Below are 27,195 nucleotides of genomic sequence, written 5' to 3' on the forward strand. Positions count from 1 at the left end.
CTCCACCAACCAATTTGAAAAGTGCCTTGATTTATGAATTCCTTTGTTCAATTTCTGTAAAAGCTTCCCAACACTGTTACCACATTGGAACATGGAATTTTGGTTAACCGGAATCTCTGTTACCAGGCCTTGGACACTCAATGTGGTTTCACAATAAACTGTCTACTATCCCCTTAAAAAAAGAAATAATGATTTAGATAAAAAGGACTGCATTCAAAATACAGTGCTCAGCATACCTCCTGCATGGGTAGCTTAGATGGTCTTTTAGCTTATAGATCAAGCAGCATGTCTCCAAGCAATACCAGAAACCAAGTTTTGTGACCTTGATACAGTTTGATTGGTTACTCTATTGGTAATCAGACACCTAATGTGTGTTAAATCGTTTAATCCATATTAAGAAGTTTCTGATATTACTATTACTCTCAGTACCATCACTTCATGGATTAGAAACCTGAGATGTAGAAAAGATGAGAGTTGACTAAATTGGCCTAAATGGCCAGTGTAAACCAAGGCTGTCTTAAATCCTCACCAGAATTTTATATACCTTGTTCCATTTTGCTCATGCTTCCTGCTTGGGAATCCATCACCCAGGCTTTCTAGAAGCTCTTTGACTTGGTGGGGGAGGGGTCATTACTAACTCCTCACATCTATTGTATTCTGTCAAACTCATAAGCTTCCATTTGGAACTAATGAGATAATGTGTTTGAAATGCTTTGAAAACTAGAAAGCAATATTTAACCAACGTGGTAATGCATCAAATACGAAAATAACACTTGGTAAAGACCCAGTGATGGATTATTCTGTTTAAATTCATTTGATGTTCTTTCAAGTGAAAGACAAAAAACAGTGACACAGATTTTTTTTTTATTGGAAATATGAAGGATGACTTGGTTATTCCACACATTCAAAAAAAATTATATGACTTTATCTGTATCCACATTGGTGCTCTTAGACACATTATAAAGACATTTGGCAAGTTCTAGAGCCTCTGTTTCCTCCCTTTACATTGACAGCACCAAAGCTTTTAAACTGCAGAGTTTACCATAAGATTGTTTAAGGGTGCATGTATTGCCTGTATGTGTCCACGTGGGTATATGTATATATGTGTGCATGCAGGTGTAGACACCAGAAATCAGCGATAGTGTCGTCCTAAATGACTTTCTACCATAGTTTTCTTTATTCAAACAAATATATTTTTTGTTTCTAATTCTATGTGTGTTGATGTGTGCCTATATGGGCAAATGTGTGTGAATGTCCATGGAAGCCAGAAGAGTGTTAGGCTCCTGAAGGTGGAGATACAAGTAGTTGTGAGCCTCACCCCAACACGGGTGCTGGGAACTGGCTTCTTGGCCTTTTCAAGAGGAGTATGAGCCAACTTTCTAGTTCCACCACTTTCTTTTTTGAGTCAGCATCTCTTTGTGACCTAGAGCTCTTCCACTCAGCTGGCCTGTTTGACCAGTGAACTCCAGGGATCTACCTGTTTCCTCCCAAGCATTGGGATTACAGATCAACTTCTGGCTTTATGTGACTGCAAAACTAAGGTGCTCATGCTTGTGTTACAAATCCTTTACCTCTTGGCCATCTTCTCAGTCCCAGATGGTGAGTTTTTATATTATGCAGAACAGCAAAGTGCAGTATTTCTTCTTCGCTATATTCAATACAAATTGTGAGTGAACTGCTTGGTACTTAAAGCTACTTTGGAGGTATAGATTGTCTTTAATATATACCAATTAAACCAGACAATGTGTATTAATACTCATTAGGTCGAAAAACTCACCTTACAAGAGAGCCAAACAGAAGGAGCTTGGCAACATAGTGAGATTCATACTTCAGAGACTTAATGCAGGTGAACCTGTAGCAAAAGCAACCAGTACTACCCTCTGGATATGGTGGTGCAGGCTTAAGATACAGCAGGCTCTAGCATTCAGGTGGCAGAGGCAAGATGATTGCTTTGAGTTTCAACCTATCCTGGGCCATATACATATTTCCCTGTCTTAAAAAAGCCCAAAAGTCCCCAAATAACAAAAATGTTCTACCTATTCCGGGAATCTTGGACATGATCCTATGTTGAATATCAACATTCTGTACTCTGCACACTACAAGATGTCAGTTGCCAAACAGCCATATGTATGTTACATAAAAATATCTAACAGAAGCCATTTCCCTCCCTAGGGAATCTTCTCAGTGACAAACCCACATCCTGAAATTTTTCTAGTTGTGAGAATCGAAAAGGTGCTGCAGGGAAACATCACACACTGTGCAGAACCCTACATCAAAAACTCAGATCCAATAAAGGTAATTTTAAAACATCATTGGTAAATATTCTTGCTTAGTAGAGAACTTACCTTTTAATGTTATTTTAAATGGCATTGTCAGTGACCTTTTTAATGATAAATAGTATTTGCCGGGGACTTTCCATATTGCTATCAAAAGCTGTACCTATATCCACTCCTGTCTCTGATGCATTGAGGCTAGACAATGAGTGCTTCATCAGTATATTGATGTCAAAGGGCTGCTATTCATTGTGGTACATATCATCCTTTATACTTTCTCAGCATTATTCCTTTCTTTCATGATATGTTGACATATTACATGGTGGGGATTTTTCATTGTCTATATTTTTTTCCTCAATGTTCTTAAGTGGCAACATTAAAAGTTGGCCACTTTTATCATTATCAAAATCTATAGATCATGATACCAGACTGTTGAGAAACTTGAATCCTGTCCTCTCATATTATAAATGAGAAATCTGAGATATAGGGAAAAGAAGGATTTGTGAAACAATTCATTCATAGCACCACAATTTATTTAAGAGCCATCAATCTATTGTATGTTGCATTTTACTGTATTCAAATGATATTTATTAAATGGAAGATGCTGAGAAGACGTGACTAATAGTTGGGGGGAGGCTTTGAAATGTACACAAAAGCCTCTAGCATTTTGTATCCCTAGGGATAAGCATCCAGCCAGTACTTTGCAGCCTGTTTAAGCCTTATAGGAAGCTTATCACCTTTGTCATCTCTCATTGCCTATTCAAATAGTGGCTGCTGCCCATATGAGCATAATTGCATTGACTCTTCTCACTTGTGCCTTATCTTGGGAGTAGAAAGGTCAACTGTATCTAGAACAAACTTCCCCCATGAATAATGAGTATCTGTAAGGAAACACACTTTAGCTAACACTGCTCAAAATGTTCCTAGTAGAGGTCTGTGGTGCAAAGGAGTCTAGCATCTCTTTAGTCTATCTTCTTAAATGAAGAAAGAGTTGTCAAGCAGAAAACAACATGCCTTTAAGAATTACTTTTTGGGTAGGGATTTGGATCAGTGGTAGCATGTAAGGCTGTGGGTTTGATCTCCAGCATAATATACAAACACACACACACACACATACACGATTTAAAAAGAAATACTTTAGTCTTGGAAAATGGGTAGCAAAGATATATTATGTGTTAATATTTGACATATTTATTTATATGAATCTTTCCAGGTTGTTGGTGTGTTATGCTGATAATTTGGGGGAGGTTTGAGGCAGAATCCATAGCAAATTGAACAAATCTAATCTAATTTTCTTCTTTCTAACCATAGACAGCCCAGAAGGTACACAGGACAGCTAAACAAGTATGTAGTCGCCTTGGACAATACAGAATGCCCTTTGCTTGGGCAGCCAGGTTCGTGTAAATGCAGTCACTGTCCCTTCTATTTTTAGTTGTCTATGAAGTTGGGGAACCATGTTTTTATCAATGATTTGGTTGTCCATCTCTGGCAGGTCAGTTGTGTCTTGGGATACTCAAGATATAAAGCTTCTTTCTTTAGAATTTGCTGTGCATGCACGACCCCTTTCCAACTCCTCTTGTGTTTAGGTAGTCTTGTTTTAGGGAAATTTTTTTTGCTAACATTAATCTGATGGATACTACTTAATCTTACATTTTAATACAGCTCATTGCTAATGTGATAGAAAATTTCCCCAGAGAACTAAAATGTGTAACAAATTATGTACAATATGCTCAGTTTTTCAGAATTGGCTGAGTTCATGGATTTAAAAACTATCAGAATCATTCTTGAAAATGTACTAAAAATTTGATGGTGAAGAATGCAGTCATGAAGTACAAGCTTATAATTAATAGGTTTTCTTGTTTCCTGGTGATATATTCAGCCAATTCTTTGGGAATAGTGTATTTAGAAACATACATTTTCTATATTTTTTTATGTTAAAGTAGTTTGTGAAAGTATTTTATCCAAATCTTGCAAATCTACAGGCAGATAGGACTTTAAGCCTTTTTCTTGCTTATCCCCACTTCTAACTGTAAATCCATCAGCTTGTTTGTGGTACAGCCTGTAAAATGGACTAGGAGTTCTTGGGAAAGGGCACCATGTTCTGAATAATTCAATTAGTTCTGTTCCCTGGGTGCTGGGACAAGGTAGGAGATTTGAAGTGAATCAGCTCTTCTGTCACTATAACCATTTCATTTAAGGGTCAGGATCTCAAAATATTTCACGTGCTGATAGATGGATGATATGGTGCCATTTCCTTGTTTTTCTTACTGGTAAAACAAATGATTGCCAAGGTTAGGTGAATGGCAACAAACTAATCCAGGTTGTCATTCTAGGAAGCAAAATCTGGCTTATAACTAGAGACATATAATTACTTGTAATGTTTTTACCTACTAGCTGCTGCTAGTGCTCCTTTTTCCTACTGCTGCTGCTAGAACTGTTTATTATTAATACTCTGTTCAGAACACTCACTGATCTAGGTACTTAATGCATATTTTGTGTCTTTATTTTTTGAAATACAGTTTTGCCTCGAAACTGCCTAGCTTACAGCTCACTATTATGTTGACCAGGCTGTCTTTGAACTTGCAGCAGTCTTTGTGCCTCTGTTTGACCTCAGAATGTTGGGATTAGGGATTACAGGCATGAACTCCTACACTGGGCCTAATGTATGTTTTTTTAAGAGAGAGGTACAATTGTCCTCTCTTAATTGAGATGAGGAAATAGAGACACAGAAGGAAAGGAAAAATAAAATGAAACCCATGTCTAAGTCTTAGAACATATGGCAGAGTAGAGATCAGGATATGGGCTACCCAGTTTTAGCAGTAACCCTAGACTACTGTAGCATTCTTCTGCTCTCAGACAGTCACAGGCACTGCTTGATGCTGTTTTGTGAGGTGAGACAATGAATTCTGAAAGTTATAGAGAGAAACCCTGATCCCCAGTTCTGGTGAGCAAGTCTGCTATTTTCTTCTTTCTCGATTGTTTCAATTAGCAGCAGTAGCAGGAATTTACTAAGGTTTGTTCAGTACATTTTAAAAGTATATGATAAGCCTGTTACTAGAAATAAACACTTTAAAGTAGGAGCATTGCACTCTGCTGAGCAGTATCAGGTTTCTGGCTATTGCTACTTCCAGTGCATTAGGTCTTTGTATATTACTTTCCATTTTAGCAGTAAAATAGCTGCATAAATGGAAGAAGAGGCTGGGTGTGGTGGTGTATACATCTTTAATGTCAGCACTTAGGAGGTAGGGGGAGGCAGGCAGAGCTTTTAAGTTCAAGTCCAGCCTGGTCTATATAACAAGTTCCATACTAGCCAAGGCTACTTAGGAAAACTGTCTCAAAACAAAAAAATGAAATGGAGGTGGGGGAGGGCCTTAAAATCATATGACTATATATATGTAATAAGCTTTACATAAAACTATCTTTAGGATCCAATGTAATTATTATCAATTTTATGGTGATTAAAATATATCACTTTTGGTAATATACATACATTTTAAGAATCCACCTTAATAAATGTTCACAATGTAAGGGCCACTTTAACCATGAATTGATGATGTATAGAAGGAATGTTCCTCCCCAGAAAGGTTCCTCATGGCCCTGTCTTGTCACCTTCACCTACCTTTATGCATCCTTAAGCACCCAGGCAACCACCCATCTGACTATCTCTGTAGATAAAAATTTGTCTGTCCTGAACTCATCATAAAAGTGGAATCCTGCAGTGTGTGTCCTTGGGCTTGGGTATTTATGCTCAGTGTATTTTTGAGATTCATTGCTGTTGTATAGAATTTTGGGTGGCATTCCACTGCATAATATGCCAGTTTGTTCATTCATTTATTAGCTTATCCATTTCTAGTTTGTTGCCAGTTTGGAGTTAAAGCAAATAAATCTGCTGTGAGCATCCAGGTACCATGTAGAACCATGGCTAGAAATAGAATGGCATTGCTGTAGAGTAGATGGTGTGTACTTCAGTTTCTGAGAGCCTACCAAAGCACCTTTACAGTTGTTCATTCTCAACAGTACTAGTTGAATTTGCCAGCCCTTCCAAATTTGTTTTACAAGCCTTTCTATTGCTGTTCTAGACCCATTTTCAAAGATATGCAGGGCTCTCTGGATCTGGATGGGAAATTTTCTCCTTTGTATAAACAAGACAGTAGCAAGCTGTCAAATGAAGACATTCTCAAGTTGTTATCAGAATACAAAAAGTAAGTTTGTGACATTATTTTACTGAGTGAATAGAATGGATAAATTGTCAATTTCTTTAAGTAATGAATGTGAGTTACATATGGATAAACCTGAATATTTAAAACTTTGATATTTATTGGATTTCATGTAATGCATATAACAATCATCATTTTCAGCTCTAAAATATTACTGATTTCTACCTAGGCCAGAAAAGACAAAATTGCAGATTATCCCTGGACAGCTGAACATCACAGTGGAATGTGTTCCTGTAGACTTACCAAGTAAGACTGTATTGCAAATAAACATTGACAATTGTAATTGGAGCTTGAGTAGCTTCCAATAGTTCACTGCAGGTTTGCACAATGTATTAATTTCCTAGGGCCACCCTAACCAACAAGGGAAGGAGCTAGCAAGCAAAGGATGTTTGAGGTCATACATTTCAAACTGAGAGCATCCTATATATTGTAAAGACCTTGAGATGGGGGCAACCTTGATTTGTATGAATAGAGAGGAAGTTGGTGTGGCTCTTTGGTAGGATGTGGTGGGAACAATGGAACAGGAAATGGGAGTAGAAAAGAATACAGAGAATTATATATAACAGTTATATATATATAACTGTGGCAACACCTTAAATTTTATTTTAAATACATTGAGAAACCATTAAAGGAATGTACACAGGGAACAATAGCTAACATGCATTTGAAAACATGTAAGTGTGTAATAGATTTTATTTTTTCATAAAAAGAATCATTAAGAAGAACAGAGAAATAGCCCAGCAGTTAAGTGCACTTACTGTTCTTCCAGAGGACCAAGTTCAGGTCCCAGCACCCACATTTGGCTGCTCACAACCACTTCTAATTCGAGCTTTAGGAAATCTGATAACCTAGCCTCTGCAGGCACCTGAACACATGTGTGCACGCATGCCCCCCTCACACAAATGAATAGTGGAATAAATCTTTAACAAAATAATTAAAATAGAGGAGGAGTTTATGCATATACATTCAGATGTTCTTCACAACATTCTTTACATTAGAGGAAATCAAGATTGGCAGTGTGTATCAAGTAGTTATGACACATCAGTGCCATAAAACTTGATGCAGTGATTAAATTTGGTGCTTATAATTTGATCAATGAGATAGCAGATAAAATGTCAAATAGTCGCAATTGAGTTATATACATACCACAGGGTTTTCATTTTGCTATGTAAAATGTGCATAGAAAGAAGACTAGAAGATTAGAAGACTCAAATGCCCATGCTAGTTATCTGTGGATAGTGGAATGATCGATTGCTACTGTGAATCTTTATTCTGTGCCTCCGGATGTTCTATTATTAGTATGCATTGCTTTAGTAATCAGAAAATAACTGCAACAAAAGCTTTGTCCTTAGGCTCAGTTTGGTCTGGGTTTTCCTCGTCTATCCACATGGCTCTACAACAAGAACAGTAGTATAGCCCTACATATTGCTCATGACCTCTCCTACAGTGGCAGCTTCAGAAACACATGTGGTTAAAGTGCCCAGAGACTTTATGATTTTTGATTTTATTATTGGTAACACATCATAAGGTCTATAATTTCAAAAAGCTCCCAGTATTTCTTTAGTGACAGTTGGCACTTGCACGAAATTCACTTTTTAAAAGTGACTTGCCATAAGCTAATTGGAAGCATCAATTTACTCTCATTGCTTTCCCTACTACCAATAAAAGCTTGCAGTGAAAGCTAAAATTGTAGCCACAGGAGGGAAGAATGCGGTGGGTTTCTTTGCAGAGTTTAAATTTGTCAAAACTTATGATGTGTTATATTTGGCAAGTCATTCAGTGTTGAGAATAAAATAGCAACTGTGTCTGGTGGAAAGGGTCCCATGAAAATCACCCCTCAGCCATATCCTTTTTCAGGTTTTTAAAGTTGTTTGATTTTTGGTCACCGATGAAGAATTCTGTTTTGAAATCATTCTTTGCAAATATTATCCATGTATTTTTTTTTTAAAGATTAAGAAATGTGTCAATGACTGTTAAGTTACAGACTCTGCACCTGCTTATTTTTTCCTACCATAGATTGTATTACCTCTTCCTATGTGCCCCTGAAGCCTTTTGAAAAGAACTGTCAAAATATTACGGTGGAGGTTGAAGAATTTGTTCCAAAAGTGACAAAATATTGTTATCCATTCACTATTTACAAAAACCACCTGTATGTCTATCCCTTGCAATTAAAATATGACAGCCAGAAATCATTTGCCAAGGTAAGGAAACTATATATTCTTGGAGTATGCAATCTTATTTATCATCTGCTCACTGTGCAACTCACTCTGGCTGATTAATGATTTTAGGCTAGGAACATTGCCATCTGTGTGGAATTCCGGGATTCGGATGAGAGTGATGCATCTGCGCTAAAGGTTTGTTTCTGCTGTATTTTGGGATAAGATCATAGATATGAAAATTTTAGTACTTGATAGTGTCATGCTATATGTTTAATGTCTTTAAATTGTAACAAGAAAATGTGCTAGAGAATGGTAATATTTCATTTCCTACTATTGTGTGTGAACAACAGGGTTCATTTACATGATCTATATTACATACAAAGCAGGGTGGATATACAGCTAGGAAACAGGTAAATTTGGGCTGTGGAAGTTTATCTATGTGGTGGTACTGCTTTGTAGAGTACTTGCTTAACATCCACAAGGCCCTGGGCTCCATCTTGAAAAGGGTAAAGTGCATCTGGTTTCCTTATTCTGTTTTAGCATTTGCTCCACTTTACTGTGCTTTGCTCTGAGACAACTATAAGGTCATTTTTTTTTTTTTTTTATGTCTGGCTAGTATATAATGTTCCCTTCAGGGGATCTTATAATGTTACTAGTAGGAGACCTTAAACCTTTCTCTTTGAAACCTGAACAGGCTTTTTGAGATGACAGAAGTATAGCGTGACACCTTTGATATGAGCTAGGACCTCGGTTCTATGACTGGCCAAACTCTGTGATGACTGCAAGGCAGAATCTCAGGAGCATGCAGTGTAGCCACACATACCCATCATGGCACAGTGCCTTTATGGCTTCACTGTAAACTTTCTTTTTAAGCCCAGTGATCAGAAACCTGAGACAGAAGCCTCAAACCATGCAGCTGTTTCAAAGTGTGTATCTCATTCCTTGCACCTAGCTTGTATCTAAGTCAGCTAAGTGGATGGGGAGTTATACTCAAACCTAGAGAAAGATAACCATGTACTCCCAACTAAATTGTTGAATATTGCAGTGCCCCTATGTTTGAAAACAGCTTCCACCAAAAAGAACATTAAATTAAATTAAGGATAACCTGGCTCAAATGCAGCGCAGTTTCTCTCTCTCTCTGCTTGTTTTTTCAGTAGAGAACATCCAGTTCCCTTCCCTCCATTCAATATCCTTTGGTATAGTTTTGAAACACTGAGGTTACTTCTCAGTAGTCCTTGAAAAAACAATACCCTTGATAACTATATTTCTGGAAAATTGGTTGTGTTCTCGTGGAGTCTTGAGCTCATTTCTTAGCTGACCTAGAGGCTTACTCCACGGTGAAGAGTTAAGAGTGAAGCAGTTAAGAACTTAGCATGCTGGCTCTATCATTCCTCCTTGAGCTCTCCTTGGGCCAATGGAAGTAAAAGAAAATCAGAGTAATCATGAAATGGGAACTTTCCAAGGAACCATAGAAAGCCATCTGTCTAATACCAGAAAACAAATGATTTTGAAAAAAACATGTGCCTTATAAAGTGTTACATTAAAAAATGTAAAGAGAGCTGGGCATACCTTTAATTCCAGCACTTGACAGGCAGAGGCAGGGATATATGCACATCTCTGTGAGTTCCAGGCCAGCCAAAGCTATGCAGTAAAACGGCGCCTCAAAAAACAAGCAAACAACAAACAAATACAGCTTAAAATGTAAGAGGACAGTAAGTCTGTCTGCAGCTTAATAGAGATCCGATTTTTAAAATTTTTACATTGTTTTTTTTTAAAGAAAAACTAAACAAGGAATATTCAAAATGAAAATCCTTGCTGACTAAAGTTTACCTATCTGTCATATCAAGTTCTCCACATGAAGAGCCAGAAGGATATGTCTTCTAAGAGACAGGGAGGATCTGTCTTCTAAGGAAAAGAGATGCAGGATCCCACTGTCAGCTAGTAGACAGTTAGGCACCCTCTGTAGTGGTACCTGGAGTGACTACACAAATGGGTAGGCACTTACAATCTCAGGATGGCAGCAGATTGGACTGGGTCTCTAAATGTATGTGCTTCTCTAGTATCTTGCTTAAAGACCTGGGTTGAGTGGTGACTCTTTCCTTCTTTTGCAGTGCATTTATGGAAAACCTGCAGGGTCTGTCTTTACCACAAGTACTTATGCTGTGGTCTCGCATCACAACCAAAATCCGGAGTTCTATGATGAGGTAAAAACCTGTGATTTCAGTATTTACAAAATGTTTTGTTCCATGAAAAGCAAAAATGTCACATCAAAAAGAGGGGCTTCCATGGCAGCTCAGTCTCCAAATGGGCTTCCTAGTAAGGGGAGCAGGGGCTGTCTCTGACATGAACTTAGTGGCTGGCTCTTTTATCACTTCCCCTTGAGGGAGGGGACAGCCTTACCAGGCCACAGAGGAAGACAGTGTAGTCAGTCCTGGTGAGACCTGATAGGCTAGGGTCAGATGGAAGGAGAGGAAGACCTCCCCTGTCAGTGGAAGGGTCATGGGAGGAGATGAGGGAGAGAGGGCAGGATTGGCAGGGGTCAAGGGAGCGGAGTTACAGCTAGGATACAAAGTGAATAAATTGTAATAAATAAACAAAGTGAAAAAAAAGAGGGGCTTCTGCCTTGGTGGTGTCCTATGAAGACAGTGAGAGATTTAGTCACAATTTTAAAGGTTTCTCTGACTTAAGATAGTACACAAATCTCAAAGAAGACCCAAGACTCTGTCCCTCCACACTTTCATCACTTTTGGGGTTCTCCATTTCCTCAACATTCAAATCAGAAATCCTAACCAGGCCTGTAATCCTGGCCATTCTGGAGTACTACAAGTTCAAGACTTGCCTGGGGAACTTAATGGGGATGTATCTCAAGATGAACATTAAAAGGTAAATATAAGCCAAGCATGGTCAACTCGCCTATAATCCCAACATTTGGTTGAAAGGCTGAAGTGGCAGGCTCAGAAGTTCAGGGTCATTGTGAATGACATAGCAAGACTGAGGCTGGCCTGGGCTATGTGAAAAATGTATCTCAAAGCAATTACTGAAAAGAGATCTGGAGATGAAGTTCTCCAGTAGAGAATTTGCTTAGTATACACAAGGCCCAGGGTTCAAACCCCAGGGCTGGAAATTAACTAATTAATTACATACATGTAGGTGTAGGCTATGAAACTGGAAAAGAGGTTAACAGGAGAGAAGAAGAGGAAAGAGGGCAGGGACAATAGAGAATATCTGTGAGTGAAGTAGAAATGCGGCTAAGGAGATGGGGTGGGAACTTCTTCCATGAAGTTTCCTGCACTCTGCCCAAAGTTGGGCTGTGAACTTGATAATTTCTTTTAAGCATTTTTTGAACCTACCTTTTTGAGTCATACATAACATCTTTTTGTCTGTTCAAGAATAAGGTTACATTTTTTTTTCAAGAGAAATTTTTATGAACTTTGATTTATGGATACTAATATACATGATGAGTATTTGCACATTATTTGTAAGGGTTTATTTATTTTTCCATGCACACAGGAACAATACCTTAGGTACATTTAGCTGTTCAAATTCAGTGTGTCTTTGAAATGGATTGCCGTAGGTCATGCCGTCTCTGTGCTCACTAGATTATGTATTTTTTTCTTTTGAGTTAATTTTATTAACTTTGTATCCCAGCTGTATCCCACTCCCTCATTCCCTCCCAATCCCACCCTCCCTCCCTCATCTCCTCCCTGCCCCTTTCCAAGTCCACTGATAGGGGAGGACCTCCTCCCCTTTCATCTGACCCTGTTTTATCAGGTATCTTCAGGACTGGCTTCAATATCCTCTGTGGACTAGCAGGGCTGCTCCTCCCTTGGGGGATGGGGAGGTCAATGAGCCTGCCATTGAGTTCCTGTCAGAAATAGTCCCTGTTCCCCTTGCTAGGGTACCCACTTGGATACTGAGCTACCATGGGCTACATCCGAGCAGAGGTTCTAGGTTATATCCATACATGGTCCTTGGTTGAAGAAACAGTCTCAGAAAAAGACCCCTGTGCCCAGACATATTTGGTCCTTGTGGAGCTCCTGTCCTCTCCAGGTCATATTAACTCCCCCTTCTTTCTTATGATACCCTGCACTCTGCTGAAGGTTTGGTTATGAGTCTTAGCATCTGCTTTGATACGCTGCTAGGTAGAATCTTTCAGAGGCCCTCTGTGGTAGGCTTCTGTCCTGTTACTTGTTTTCTCCTACATCCAATGTCCATCCCATTTGTCTTTCTAAGTGAGGATTGATCATCTTACCCCGGGTCCTCTTTCTTGTTTATCTTCTTTAGGTGTATAGATTTCATTATGTTTATGATATTTTATAGGTCTAAATAAGTGAGTATATACCATGTGTGTATTTCTCCTTCTGGGATACCTCACTCAGAATGATCTTTTCTAGATCCCACCATTTGCCTGGAAATTTCATGATTTCCTAGTTTTTGATTGCTGAGTAGTATTCCATTGTGAAAAATATCACAATTTCTGTATCTATTCCTCTGTTGATGGACATCTGGGTTGTTTCTGGGTTCTTGCTATTACAAATAAAGCTGCTACAAACATGGTTGAGCAAATGTACTTATTGTGTACTTGAACATCTTTTGGGTATATGCTAGGAGTGGTATAGCTGGGTCTTGAGGAAGCACTATTCCTAATTGTCTGAGAAAGCACCAGATTGATTTCCAAATGGTTGTGCCTGTTTACATTCCCACCAGCAATGGAGGAGGGTTCCCCTTTCTCCATAACCTCTCCAGCATGTGTTGTCACTTGAGTTTTGATTTTAGCCATTTTGATGGGTGTAAGGTGAAATCTCAGGGTTGTTTTGATTTGCATCTCTCTGATGGCTAAAGATGTTGAGCATCTCTTTAAGAATTTCTCTCCCATTCTATATTCCTCTACAGAGAATTCTCTGTTTAGCTCTTTACCCCATTTTTTAAATTGGATTGCTTGATTTACTGCTTTTTAACTTCTTTAGTTCTTTATATATTCTGGATATCAGCCCTCTGTCAGATATAGGGTTGATGAAGATGCTTTCCCAGTCTGTAGGCTGTCGTTTTGTTCTGACAACAGTGTCTTTTGCTTTACAGAAGCTTTTTAGTTTCATGAAGTCCCATTTATTGATTGTTGCTCTTAGAGCCTGTGCTGTTGGTGTTCTGTTCAGGAAGTTGTCTCCTGTGCCAATGAGTTCTAGGATCTTCCCCACTTTTTCTTCTAACCCATTTACTGTGTCTGGTTCTATGTTGATATCTTTGATCTACTTGGACTTTAGTTTAGTGCAGGGTGATAAATACAGGATCTATTTTCATTTTTCTGCATGTAAACATTCAGTTGGACCAGCACCATTTGTTGAAGAAGCTATCTTTTTTCCATTGAATGGTTTCGGCTTCTTTGTCAAAAATCAAGTATTCATAGGTGTATGGGTTTATTTCTGGATCTTCTATTCGGTTCCATTAATCCTCCTTTTCGTTTCTATGCCAATACCATGCGGTTTTAATTACTATTGCTCTGTAGCGCAGCTTGAGGTCAAGGATAGAGATACCTCCAGATGATCAGTTGTTGTACAAGATCATTTTGAAAATTGTTTTTTTTTTGTTGTTGTTGTTGTTTTTTGTTTTTTTTTTTTTTTTTTTTTGCTTCTCTATATGAGTCTTTCTGTCAAGGTCTGTAAAGAATTGTGTTGGTATTTTGATGGGAATTGAGTTGATAGCCATTTTCACTATGTTAATCCTACCAATCCTAGGACACATTTTTTTAATCTAGTGTTTTAAACAGTCTCGTTTTAAAGTTGAATCTGGGAGATTCTATTGAACTATTCAGAAAGAAGTATTAAATCAACAAAAGAATTAAACCCCATAACTCAAGATAATAAGGCTGTGAAACTGAAACTGACCAGAAAAAATATTTGAAGTACATTGAAATGATATCTGCTATTTGGTCACTTGGCTTATTTGTAATTTTTCTACCATTTCAGATCAAAATTGAGCTTCCTATTCACCTGCATCGAAAACATCATTTGCTTTTTACTTTTTATCATGTAAGTTGTGAAATCAACACAAAAGGAACAACCAAAAAGCAAGACATGGTGGAAACTCCAGGTATGTCTGCTACTTATTTTTTTGTTTGTTGTGGTGCTGGGCATAAAACCCAGGGTCATAAATCCTTTCTCTAGGATATAAAAGCTTTTCATCAAGTTGTTGACTTCTTACTCCTTGACCAAAAGTTATTTTTCTGAGTTGTACAGTTCTAAGCCAATCACATTGGTACATACCTGTAGTCTTAACTACTCAAGAGGCCAAGAGTAGGTGATTACTGGAGCCCATGAGTTCCAGGCTAGCCTGGGCAGCTTCATCTGAAAACAGTTTATTGATAAAAGACAAATTATATGTTGATTTGATTATCATGTGTATCAAATACCCATTGTCCAAATGTTCATCGGCATAGCTAAACTCCTTTAAGCAACATAAAGTAATAATGCTGTTCTTGGGAAGAAACACATATTACAATACAGTGTTCTTCTTCCTTTTATGTAGAGTTTCCCATCAACTTGAATTTTCCAGTTCTACTTTTTGAGGAAGAGAAGAGTAAAGCCAGATCCAGGGACATCTGTGAGCTAGAGGGAGACTGGGGACTGCCTGTTGCTAATGAGAACAGATTTAATGAAGTCGAATAGCTTTAGCAGTGAGGTGCCAATTCTGGTCCTGTGTCATGAAGGCTTTAAATAAACAGGTGGAAGACAGGTTTAGGAGAACGCCCAAGAACTGTGAGCATAGCTTGTGTTATTTCCTCTTTATGAATGTCAGCATGCCTCAGGATGCATTCATTCAGCAAATATTTCTGCATATTTTTTCTGTGAACCATATTAGTAGATACTATGGAGAATTTAGTAAAAATTTCAATATAGAGCTTGTCTTAGATTTTCTGTTGCTGTGATAAAATACCATGATCACAAAAGCTACTTGAGGAGAAAAGGGTTTATTTCAGTTTGCAGCTTGTGGTCCATTGTGAAGGCAAGTCAGAATAAGAACTCAGAGCAGGAACCTGGAGGCAGGATCTGAAACAGAGACCACAGAAGGGTGCTGCTTACTAGTTTGTTCCTTATGGCTTGCACTGCCTGCTTTCTTACATGACTTATGACTACTTGCCCAAGAATGTCAGAAAATACCCAATAGACTTGCCTGTAGGTCAGTCTTATGGAGGTATTTTCACAATTGAGGTTCTTTTTCCCCAAATCTCTTCATCCTAAATCAAGTTGACAGAAAAATCAAAATCAACCAGGTCAGAGCTCATCTTCAAGTAACTAAGTGGTTCCTATGTAGGCAATTCTATCTAATATTAGATAGTATTGAAATATGTGATGCATGAACACAGAAGAGTGAGTTACTGAGCTAGTGGAAGGACAAATGGATGTGACTCAGGGAAGGCTTTCAGAAGATGGTATTTGAATGAAGTCTTAAAGGATGGGATTGAGGCTGGGTGTGGTGGTGCATGCCTGTAATCCCAGCACTAGGGATGAAAAGTCAGGCAGATCTATATGAGTTCGAGGTCAGCCTCATCTACCAACTGAGTCCATGACAGCCAAGTTATGTTATGACTTATGACAGCAAGAAGGTAGGGTGTTCTGGGACAGAGGAACAGCTTGTATGGAGTCAGAGTATTAAGGGAAATGGACAGAAAACTATACATACTAGATAAACATAAGAGCCAGGATGCTGAGTGGAGAACCACAGGGTGTCAGATTGAAAAGCATTGTGGACCTCTTTTGTTTTTCATTTTTCTTTTCTTTTTTTAATAAAATTTTTATTTATTATACTTTATTCACTTTGTATCCTAGCTATAGCCCTCACCCTTGTCCCCTCCCAATCCCACCCTCCCTCATCTCCTCCCATGCCCCTTCCCTAATCCACTGATAGGGGAGGACCTCCTCCCCTTCCATCTGACCCAAGTCTATCAGGTCTCATTAGGATTGGCTGCATTGTCTTCCTCTGTGGCCTGGTAAGGCTGAAAAGCATTGTGGAAAGTTTTGAACGCCAGGCTGTGGATTTGACTTTTTTCTGTTACCAGTGTGGGCCTATTGAAAGGTTACTAACACCAGTAGGAGCTGTTTTGAAGGAAAATGGGCCAGGATGGAAAGTGAAGGGCAGTGTGAAAGCAGGAAGAACAGAAGGACAGCAGTTGGGGAACCTATTTAAAAGGTTATATAAAGGAAGAGGATACACTACGACCGTATCAGGCAGGAAGAATAAAGAAGAATCACAGAAAAGGAAAGCCAAATGTGAAGGCTCATATCTGTAATTGCAGCACTCAGGTGTCTGAAGCAGGAGAATTACCTCATACTTAATGCTAGCCTATGGTATAGTTTGATCTTGTCTCTAAAATAAAAACAAAGAAAAAGTTTAAGTTTTAAATCCCCTCAGTTCAAAACCTCTGTGGAGCCAGGCATGGTGGCGAACTCCTGTAATCTCAGCACTCGGGGAGGCAGAGGCAGGTGGATTGCTGTGAGTTCGAGACCAGTCTGTTCTACAAAGTGAGGCCAGGACAGCCAAGGCTACACTGAAAAGGCATTTCTAAAAAACTCCAACCCCCCCCCAAAAAAAACAAAACCCCTCTGTGGGTAACTTATGAATATAGTCAACCATCTGTGGATTGCAAACATTATTTTGCATGTGTGGCTATGTTCACTGTGTATATGAATGCATACAAGTATGATCAGGCCGGAAGACAGTCTCCAGTGTCATTCCTTAAGTACCACCCAGTCTTTTATTGAGACAAGGTCTCTCACTTGGAACTTGGCAAGTAGGCTAGACTAGCTGCCCAGCAAGCCCTAGGGATCCATCTGTTGCCACCACCACCCTGATCTGGGAACTGCACATCACCACACTTGGCTCTTTTAAAAGTTTGTGCTAAGGATTGAACTCATGTCCCCATGCTGAATGGCAAGCATTTTATCAACTGACCTGCCTCCCCAGTCCCTGTAAATGTTGTTCTTAAAAATTGTATCTTGGCACATGATTTTAATCCCAACATTTGGGAGGCAGAGGCAGGTGGATCGTTGTTGGTTTGAGGCCAGATCAGTCTATATAGCTAGTTTCTATATAGCCAGGGCTATAAAGAGAGACCCTATCTGAAAAATTAAAAAAATATATTCCATTTGTACTAAATGCATATAGGCTTTTTCCTTTATTTTTGTCCCCTCATCAGTGGAATAAAACAAGCATTTATATGCCAGTAGATATTATATGTAATAAAGGAATACTTTGAAATATACAGAAGGATATATGTAGGGTAAATACTATTCCATTTTATATAGGTAAATTAACCATGCACAAATTTTAGTGTCACTGAGATGATCTTTGACCAGTCAGTCTCCTGTGGATTCCCAGGGATGACTGTATATTGTTCCTGCCAAGTATCTGACTAATAAGTGGATGATTCAGAGTAAACACTGCTGTTTCAAAATTAGACGACTGCAAAGAAAACATACCAGGATGTGGCAGGTTCAGGACTGATGTGATTGAGGAGCTAGTGAGATCTCTGAGGAATACCATTAGGTAGAGGGGCTGAATATCAGGGAACTTCATTGAAACTGCAGTTAGTTTAGAGCCAGAGCCTGGAGAAATGAGATGAAAGGAGACATAGCTATAAGAATCCATGCAAGTGTTTTCCTCCTTAGTGATCAATTGCAGATTCCTCATCCAAATTATAGACAGAAATGGGCAAGATGTTCATTAACGCATAAGGTGGTGATTCTTCATGTCACTCATCAATTCTAACTGTCCACCCTCTAAGTGGCTTCCTACCTTTCAGCCAGATGGCATGCCTGATAGCATACCTTTACAGCTTCCAAGAGCTGTTAGTGACTTTCAACTAAGGGAAATACTTGGTCGTGCTCTGGTAATTCATAACACAAAACTGTCACCTAAGCAGATCCATGCATACAGAAAGTAGATTATGGTTTCTAGAGGTGGGGAGAAAAGGAAGGTTGGAGTAACTTGCTAAGGTCGGACGAGTTTCTTTTTGGACTGATGAAAATTTTTTGTAATTACTGTTAATGGAGCAACTGCCAATATACCAAAAAATTGTACAAATTATACCCTAATAAAAACCCCATGAGGAAAAATGTTGTCTAAAAATAATAAATATATTTTCCTACTTTCTAGTTTGGAAGTCTCCCCCTCCCCGCATTGGTCAAATTTTTAGTTTCACAGCACCAACAGTGTCTTTGCTTTTTTTCTTCTGTTTTTGTGATTATAATTACATCATTTTCCCCCTTCCACGTCTTCCCTCCAAATCTTTCCGTAGACCCCTCCTTGCTTTCTTTCAAATTCATGGCCTCTTTTTCTTATTAATTTTTATAAACCGCATTATGTATATGAACATACATTCCTAAATATAACCTGCTTAGTCTGTATAATGTTCCTTGTATGTATATATCTTCAGGGCTGACCATTTAGCATTTGATATTCAATTGGTATGCTTTTCCCTGGGAAAAACTTTTGTCCACTCTCAGCATTCCTTGATTGCTGTATTCTTTGTGTAGGACTGAGGCCTCGTGGGTTTCCTGATATTGTCATTTCTAGTGGTGCTTCTGCACACATCACTTTCCTGCTTTCTCTCAGAGTAGAGGTCTGGGGAAAGCCTTTTTGAAGTTGTGCCAGAGAAGATGCCCTCCGACATGATCTAGTGCCTGTGAAAGCCATTCAGTCTCCTGAGAGAAGGCCATGTTTTAGTTGTCTTTTAAGAGTAAAAGCATTTGCCAAATTAAACATGTACATGAAAATACATAACCAGATTTGTGTTGACTCCTACATTCAGAGTATAAACACACACATGCACATACATGCATAGGCACTCATGCAAAGAATTTTAAAGACTTGGAAAGCAATGGATTTGCAAAATGCTCATCAGCCAACACCCGTTCTCATTTGCTAGAAGAGTAAGGTTGGGATTTTTATTCTTTTATTTTTATTTTTTTACAGCTGAGTTATAAACACTCAAAGCCAAGAGTAATCTTTATAATGGAAAGACTGACACTACACAACTTGAGCAATACAGATGGCTCTGGTTAGTATAGCAAAACATAATAAGTTTTCTAATAGAAAGCTAACATCCCCCTTGGGGGGTAGAAGTGTTAAGAAATGTAGAGATGGCAGAAGATCTCTCAATGGACTGAAGTCTTAAACACTGTAGCGCAGCTACATCCTCCCCCTCTCCTCTGCCTCCAGTTAGGAAAACTCTACCTGTTTATATTATTGACACTTTTACTACCTTGTATCAAGTGTAGAATGTAACCTTAACTTATGACTGTAATTTTCCATACTACCACATATCCTAGGGTTACCATAAGAATGTTTCGAACACACAATTGCTGTCTGAGAGGGTGTCAACCAAGAGATTTTAAACTCTTTTTTTATAACAGAATTAATTCACTTTACTTTTCTTGTATTTAAAAACAAACAAACAAACAAACAAACAAAAAACACCCTTACATGGTAGCCACAGCTGAAGCCTGGGTCCTCTGAACAGAGACACTGGTGTGGGTTTTCACAAGAAGATCAGTGAATTCCTGATAAAGAGACTTGGTGAACGCAACCTCTTTCCAGAAGTTGGGGGTCAGGTAGCTGTACATCTTGGAGATGGCATCAAAGGTGACCTTGGCAAAGTTGCCCAGGGTGGCAGTGCAGGTCCTGGCTGATGTGTAGCAGTCCTCAATACTGGCCATCATCAGTAGCTTCTTAGGCACAGCAGCAGAGATGATGCCAGTGCCTGTGGGAGCAGGGATAAGACTCACCAACACAGAGCCACAGCAGCCTGTCACCTTGCATGGAACAGTGTACAGCTTGCCATTGTTACCCCAATAGCCTCTCCTCACAGGGACGATGGAAAGCTTGGCCAAGATGATGGCTCCTCAGGTGTTAGTGGCTACTTCCTTGGAGCACTTAACACCAAAACCAAAGTGAACATTATAGCCCCCCAAAGAGACAAAAGCCTTGAACCTGTTCTACCAGCCAGCCCATGTCTGCTTCTGCACTGGTATAATTTTTAGAACCTTCTCCTTTAGGGATGCACCCAGGAAAGAGTCAGTAATCTCGATTTCTTAATGGGCCAGGAGAACAGGTAGATCTCCTCCAAGGACTTCATCTTCATGTCCTTAACCAGGCAGCCCAGTTTATTGTCTTACCTCCACCAGCCTTGTGGCCTCAGCCATGACCACAGCCTCTAAGACTGCTGCTGAATCCTCCATGGAAGCCAACACAACCTGCTAATCCTGGGCTCCTGGGCCCTCCAGGCCCTGCTACTGCACTGGTGTCATCTTCCATTTGATGTTTTCCCAAAGATGACTATGATGAAGATGATGACGATGACAACGGGGAGGAGGAGAAGGGAGACTTTGAACTCTTAGCAGAATGGATGAGAAGCATCTGAAGCTTCTAAAACATGAATATACCCAGAGAGCCCTCAATAGTGATATTGAGGCACTATTTAAGCACTTAAATATTTTCATGTATTATCTTAAGCCAACCCCTCAATTCGTTTAACTGAAAAGGTTATATTGCTCCTCTTTTTATTGCCATAGATATAGAGCCAATAACTTTTTAGTGCACAAGCTGGGATTAGGAAATCATCCAAATGCATTGTTCCTTCCCTGCACCACAGTTGCCCAACACCTGGGCTCCCATATACAGATCCCTGGGAACACCATCATCCTGCCCTCTTCCCCAGCTTGCAGACATTTGTGCAGCTAATTGTATTTGTGATTTCATTTCTTATGGTTGATTATTGTCTTGGCAGTTGGATTTGCGTGGATGACTCTGCTGAAGGATGGAAGAGTCTTCACATGCGAACAGCACCTGCCAGTCTCTGCCAATCTTCCCCCAGGCTACTTGAATATGAATGATGCAGAATCAAGAAGGGTAGGGGGATATCTGTGTTTGGGGATGCAATTGTGTTTTATATATTTAAAAGGAGAATTCTGTTTTTGTAGTTTGGGGCAGGAATAGTCAAAGCATGGTCTGAAGGCTAGTCCTCCTTCACAATCAAGTTAAACAGGAAAGTCTGTGTTCTGTGTTTACAGCTCATGGTTTCACTGACTTTTTAAAACTGGATTTAAAACTGGATTAGGCATGGCTATACAAACTTCATCTATTTAAGTAATTCATTTGTGGTGATTTCTATAACTCTGAAGAGGACTGGAAATCTAAAATTATTTAGGACAAATTTATTCCCAATGGCACATATTTCCTCCAGTATTTCCTTTGGATGAACCTAATACCTTCCTTTCTGAAATCTCTCCCTCTCTTTTTCCCCTGAAACCTCTTAAAATGCACCGGTGTTACTGTAGCTTGTTCATGTATTTCTCACTGTAGTATAGACGTTCATGGATGTGTTTTCTATGCAGCAATCATTTGCGGATATCAAGTGGGTAGATGGTGCAAAGCCTTTGTTGAGGATTAAGAGCCACTTAGAATCAACCATTTATACTCAGGTAAGTTGCAGCACCCAGATTTTTCAATTTGAATACTGGAATATGGCTCCTCATTAAACTGAACTATTTTGAATTTCCCACTGCCTTGGAGAAATTGGACTCTAAAACACATGCAGAGGCTATCATTATTACCATTTTAAATAGGAAAAAACTGAGGCTAAGTCAGGAGAGGTACCTTCCCCAAGACCCACAATAATAATTAGGAGTGCCAGTTCAAAACATGTGTTGCATTTTTCTATCTCCTGATATGACCCCCACTGTCCAGAAAGTTAACATGTACAGACTTCATATGAGACAAGTGAAGTCCCCAGCAGATTGTCATGGTAAAATTGGAAACTGAGTACAATCAATGATTCATCTGGAAACTTCCTGATACTGCATTTTCTTCACCTCTCATTTCAGACTTCTGTCCCTGCTTATTTCATTAAAATAGAAAATCAACTCAACTTGATAGACCATGTTATTTTTGTTTTGATTTGTTTTGGTTTGTTTTTGAAAGGCTTAACTAACTGCTTACCTGGTTGGGCATGCTTTGCAACTTCCTGTGTGCTCAGTTACACACCTTGTTCACCTGGCTATGGTGCTTTATATGATAGTCAGGAGGGCACCAGGTGCAGAAGTTGGCAGAGATGGCTACAGGGTACAGGTGTTAGAATATCCAGATAGATAGGCCTTCGTGATGCCAGATCAGGGAGAGATGGAGAGCGTGTACTTGAGGATAATGAATCAAATTTCATATGGCTGTTTCCATCTGTGTTCCAGGATCTGCATGTGCACAAATTCTTCCATCACTGCCAACTTATTCAGTCAGGCTCGAAAGAAGTTCCAGGGGAGCTCATTAAATATTTAAAGGTAAATGAACAGTAGCTTTCTGCAAAAGGTTCGTTTTTTTTGTGCCTTTCTGCTGCTGCATTTTTGATATGGGGGTGGGGGTGGGGAGGGGGAGGAAGAACCAGGGAAGCACTTGAAAATCCTTCCTACCTCAGGAAGACACTTTCTCTTCTATCTTTTTCCATCAAGTGTCTGCTTAGAAGCAGACAACAGCATGGCTGTATTAGGGAGACAGTGTTATAGCCCAAATTTGACATAATGGTTTAGAAACTTCATGACTGTAGTTACATAAATGGATTTTGGGGCTTTGGCTCTCCGTGCTAACCACCACTAGAAGGAGAGCCTGTGGTGGCAGGGGAAGGGCAAGAAAAAAAAACAAAAACACTTTTCCTCATAATAGAGTGTGAAATGTTTCTGTGCCCGTTAGTGGGAGGCTATCATAAGGGCTTACTAAAGATAAAAACCTTGTCTACATGTGGCGCAAGGGAGGGAGTCTGAAGGAGTCTTTGAGGATATCATACTGTGGTAGACAGAACCTAACGTTGGCTGATTCCTTGTGTTGGGACTGTGGTGTGACTCCTAGGACCTGGCTGACAGCAGTTGTTCCTTTTCATTACTTCATTAGTATGTTAGTTGTGGAAAATCTGAGGCATTTTGATTTGAAGACTTTTCACGCATCCCCTTTACCTGTATGCTGTTGCCTAACAGTGGACTCAGGAAACACTTCTAGAGATAGTATGGTATGAAATAGAGCTTAGTGCTTGGAAGCATAAGCTGATTTTGTGTCACAGATCTGTCATTTACTATATCTCTGATTAACCTTTACAAAGTCATGGAGTTTCTCTTAGCTGTCACAACTGGATAAGAGTAATGTCCTCCTTGTAAGGCTTAAATAGGACAACTCATCTGCTGGCTCATAATTGTTCATGACACACTACTTCTGTAGTCCTTCCTGGGAAGCTGGCATCAGAGATCTAAGCAAAGAAAACTGTGTCTTATCTAGGAGCTTCATGTGTTGTGGAGGGAATGGGCACAGAAATGAGCAAGTAGAGATGTCACATCAGGTGATGATAGAAGCTATAGAGCAGTGATTCTCAACCTTTGGGTTGCAACCCCTTTGGGGTTGCATGTCAGGTATACTACATATCAGATATTTACATTATGATTCATAACAGTAGCAAAATTACAGCCATGAAGTAACAATGAAAATAATTTTATGATGTGTGGGGTCAGTACAACATGAGGAACTGTATTAAAGGGTTGCAGCACTAGGATGGTTGAGAACCATTGCTATAGTGAAACAAGGAATGTGGTGGACTTTCTTTCTTACAGAGGCCAGAGATGATGCCTCTGGTAATGTGGTATTTGAGCAACAACTTAAAGGATGATGGCAGCCAAGTTCCTGACTGGGGAAGAGCTGGGAACAGCTAGTACAGAGACTCTGAGGAGCTTGGCTTAGTGTATTGTGGAGCAAGAAGAACTGCAGTATGGCTGGTACATGGGGCGATAAGCTCCCATCAGGGAGCTGGGGAGCCTCTGTGGCTGTAGCAGGGAGGTTTATGTTTTTGCAAGTCAGACAGAAAGCCTTGCACAACTTTAACAAAGGCATGATTTACCTTTTCTTCTTATTCTGTTGTTGTATTGAGAATTGAAGCTAGGGCCTCACAGATGCCAGGTTCTTAAATACCTTACCATGAAGCTAGAGCCTCACTTTTTTGGTACTTTGTAGATGTGTGCATATTCATATATGTGTGAGTACCTGTGTGTGCAAGCATGTGCATGCACATGTGTGTGCATGTATGTGAAGGTCAGGGGTCAGTCTTGGGTTCTGTTTCTCAGGAGCTGTCTACTTGTTTTTTAAAGACAAGACTCGCTGGTTTGATCTTACCAAGTAGACTAGGTAGGTCAGAGAGCCCCAGAAATTTGCCTGTCTCTGCCTCTTCCCTACCAATGAGTTTACAAGCTGGTTATACTATGCCCAAATGTTTAATGTTAGTTTTAATGCTTGGCTGACAAGCAATTTACCTGCTGACAAGCAATTTACCAGTCATGTATTTTATTTTATTCTTTTTTTTTTTTTTAATTTCAAGACCTTTTTGCTAAGTTGCCTAGGCTGGTCTTTAACTCACTATATAGCCCAGGTAGGCCTTGACCTTCTACTACCCTTGCCTTATCCTCCCAGGCTTCACTGGGCTGGGATTATAGAACAGAGCTACGAGGTCAGGTGTAACTTTAGTTTTTTATAGTACTGTTGTGCCTGCCACACTTAAAAAGAAAATGTTGGGGCTGGAGAAATGGCTCAGGGGTAAAGAGCACTGGCTATTCTTCCAAAGGTCCTGAGTTCAATTCCCAGCAACCACATGGTGGCTCACAACCATCTAGAATGAGATCTGGTGCCCTCTTCTGGCATATAAGCATACATGCAGACAGAACACTATTAACAAATAAATAAATCTTTTAAAACATGTTCAATTTTTGTTCAAGAGAGACAGTCAGTCAGTGGCGGCTCTTGGCCTTAGTTAACATTAAGAAGTATAATAGTCATGTAACTTTCAAATCCAGGCTGGACACGGTAGCACACACACACGCCTGTAGTCCCAGCTACTCGGGAGGCAGAGAGAGGAGGATCGCTTGAAGCCAGGAGTTCTCGGCTGCCGTGCGCTATGCCGATCGGGTGTCCACGCTTAGTTTGATATCAATATGATGACCTCCTGGGAGCGAGGGACCCCCAGGTTGCCTAAGGAGGGGTGAACCCTCCCAGGTCGGAAATGGAGCAGATCAAATCCAGCCGTTAGTACTATTTAGAAAGATTCCAGCTATATAGATGAATGGTTTATCTGTTAAGGTCATTGCTTTTCCTTCTGGAGGGAACTTTGTGAAATTTTTCATAGAGTGGTAAGAGATACATCATTTTCAAAGACTGGTATTCTTTGAATGGAACAAAATGTACACTGATTTTGTTTTTAAGGTGTGGAATGTCTGATATTTATATAATGCACACGCGCCCTCTGGTGGCAGTAAGTGGAATGACATATGATTGCAGAAATACTGTAAAAAAGGATTGTGCAGAAGTTTCTTTTTAAGGATGAGAAAACAGAAGTCTAAGGAGAGGTGATTTGCCTGTAGTGTTCCAGATATTTGGTAGCTGAGCTGAGTCCATGACACATATACTGATTCTTAGTCCTATGAATGGCCCAGAAAGCCTTTCTACCATTGTCCCTGTAAATGGTAGTTTTATGAATTAATTTATTCGTTGAGTTTTGTTATGTATTTAGTACCTTTTTGCTTGCTACAGGGCTTGCAGAGAAGAATGACTTATAAATGTTGTTAGTATGTATATTATAGCCTAACCAAAGACACAGCAAAAATAAGTTAGCTAGCAATTTCTTCGTAATAAAGAGGACCATTGGAAGATATATGTGATTAAATATTACATGTTTAATGCAGAATTACAGGTACTAAAGATTCATGTCATTGAGAAGCCAATATAGAGCAGGAACTGGAACTCCCTTTTTGCCTTGCCTTCTGTTGCTTTATTTATTTATTCAGCCATTCACCAAAGATGTATTAAGCATTTTCTGTGGACATTTTTTCTGGGTGTTGGGTGTTTGTTTAGACAAACCTAATTTTATTGAGGTAGGGAAATTATAAGTAAACTATAGAAAACATTAGTACCATGAAGAAAAGAACAGGTTAAAGGGAACATGGGTTAGCAGGAGTACATTCTAGATAGAGTTGTCAGGGAAGGCCCGTGTGTGGAAATGCCAATATCTGGCTAAAGAGAAACCAAAGCAAGACAGACAGCCATAAGTGATGACAAACTCTAAATGGATGTGTGCATGCCATACCCTGTTGTATTTGCAGGAAAGCACTAAGACAACATAGCTGGATCACAGAGAACAGCTAGTGGGGAGCAAGGCTGCCGGGAGCTGAGCCTGAGCATACTGAGTATACTGAGCATGATGGCCTCTTGTGCTGATTTTGTTTGGTGCATTTTTAACAAAGACAAAATGGCATTATCTAATTTGCATTTCAAAAAGGATACCCTGGCTGCTGTTGAGAATAAATTATGGAAGTGCTATGTAGTGGTAGCGGGGAGCTTCATCCTACATGGAATGCTCATTTCCCTTGTCTGCTTCGCTCACATGTTTTACTTACTTGTAGCCTGCTCACCACTTCTTTTGTACATGTTGTACATGTTCCTATCCTGTTATTTACTGTTTGTACTGCAATGACTCAG

The 27,195-nt window shown here is 39.5% G+C and overlaps 1 protein-coding gene and 1 long non-coding RNA gene across 6 annotated transcripts in view; one reads left to right on the plus strand and one right to left on the minus strand.

Annotated features, from left to right (window-relative positions):
• Dock11 (dedicator of cytokinesis 11) overlaps positions 1–27,195 on the plus strand; it is a 198,944-nt gene that overhangs the window by 89,601 nt on the left and 82,148 nt on the right. For all 4 annotated transcript variants that reach the window (XM_060375411.1, XM_060375407.1, XM_060375408.1 and 1 more), the window contains exons 13-23: positions 2,173–2,295; positions 3,585–3,667; positions 6,353–6,475; positions 6,660–6,736; positions 8,507–8,691; positions 8,779–8,844; positions 10,761–10,853; positions 14,613–14,736; positions 21,431–21,552; positions 22,038–22,124; positions 22,887–22,976. In XM_060375411.1, the coding sequence (XP_060231394.1) occupies positions 2,173–2,295; positions 3,585–3,667; positions 6,353–6,475; positions 6,660–6,736; positions 8,507–8,691; positions 8,779–8,844; positions 10,761–10,853; positions 14,613–14,736; positions 21,431–21,552; positions 22,038–22,124; positions 22,887–22,976 (1,173 nt within the window). The remainder of the gene's footprint in view (positions 1–2,172; positions 2,296–3,584; positions 3,668–6,352; positions 6,476–6,659; positions 6,737–8,506; positions 8,692–8,778; positions 8,845–10,760; positions 10,854–14,612; positions 14,737–21,430; positions 21,553–22,037; positions 22,125–22,886; positions 22,977–27,195) is intronic.
• The window catches only part of LOC132650113 (uncharacterized), a 36,524-nt gene continuing 25,145 nt past the window's right edge, over positions 15,817–27,195 (minus strand). The window contains exons 3-6 of one of the 2 annotated variants that reach the window (XR_009588488.1): positions 20,128–20,404; positions 18,123–18,248; positions 16,969–17,010; positions 15,817–15,880 (exon numbers count right to left, since the gene is read on the minus strand). This is a non-coding gene — a long non-coding RNA (uncharacterized LOC132650113). The remainder of the gene's footprint in view (positions 15,881–16,968; positions 17,011–18,122; positions 18,249–20,127; positions 20,405–27,195) is intronic. The other variant, XR_009588487.1, reaches the window with a different exon arrangement.

Source organism: Meriones unguiculatus, chromosome X, assembly GCF_030254825.1.
Source record: "Meriones unguiculatus strain TT.TT164.6M chromosome X, Bangor_MerUng_6.1, whole genome shotgun sequence".
NCBI lineage: Eukaryota > Metazoa > Chordata > Mammalia > Rodentia > Muridae > Meriones > Meriones unguiculatus.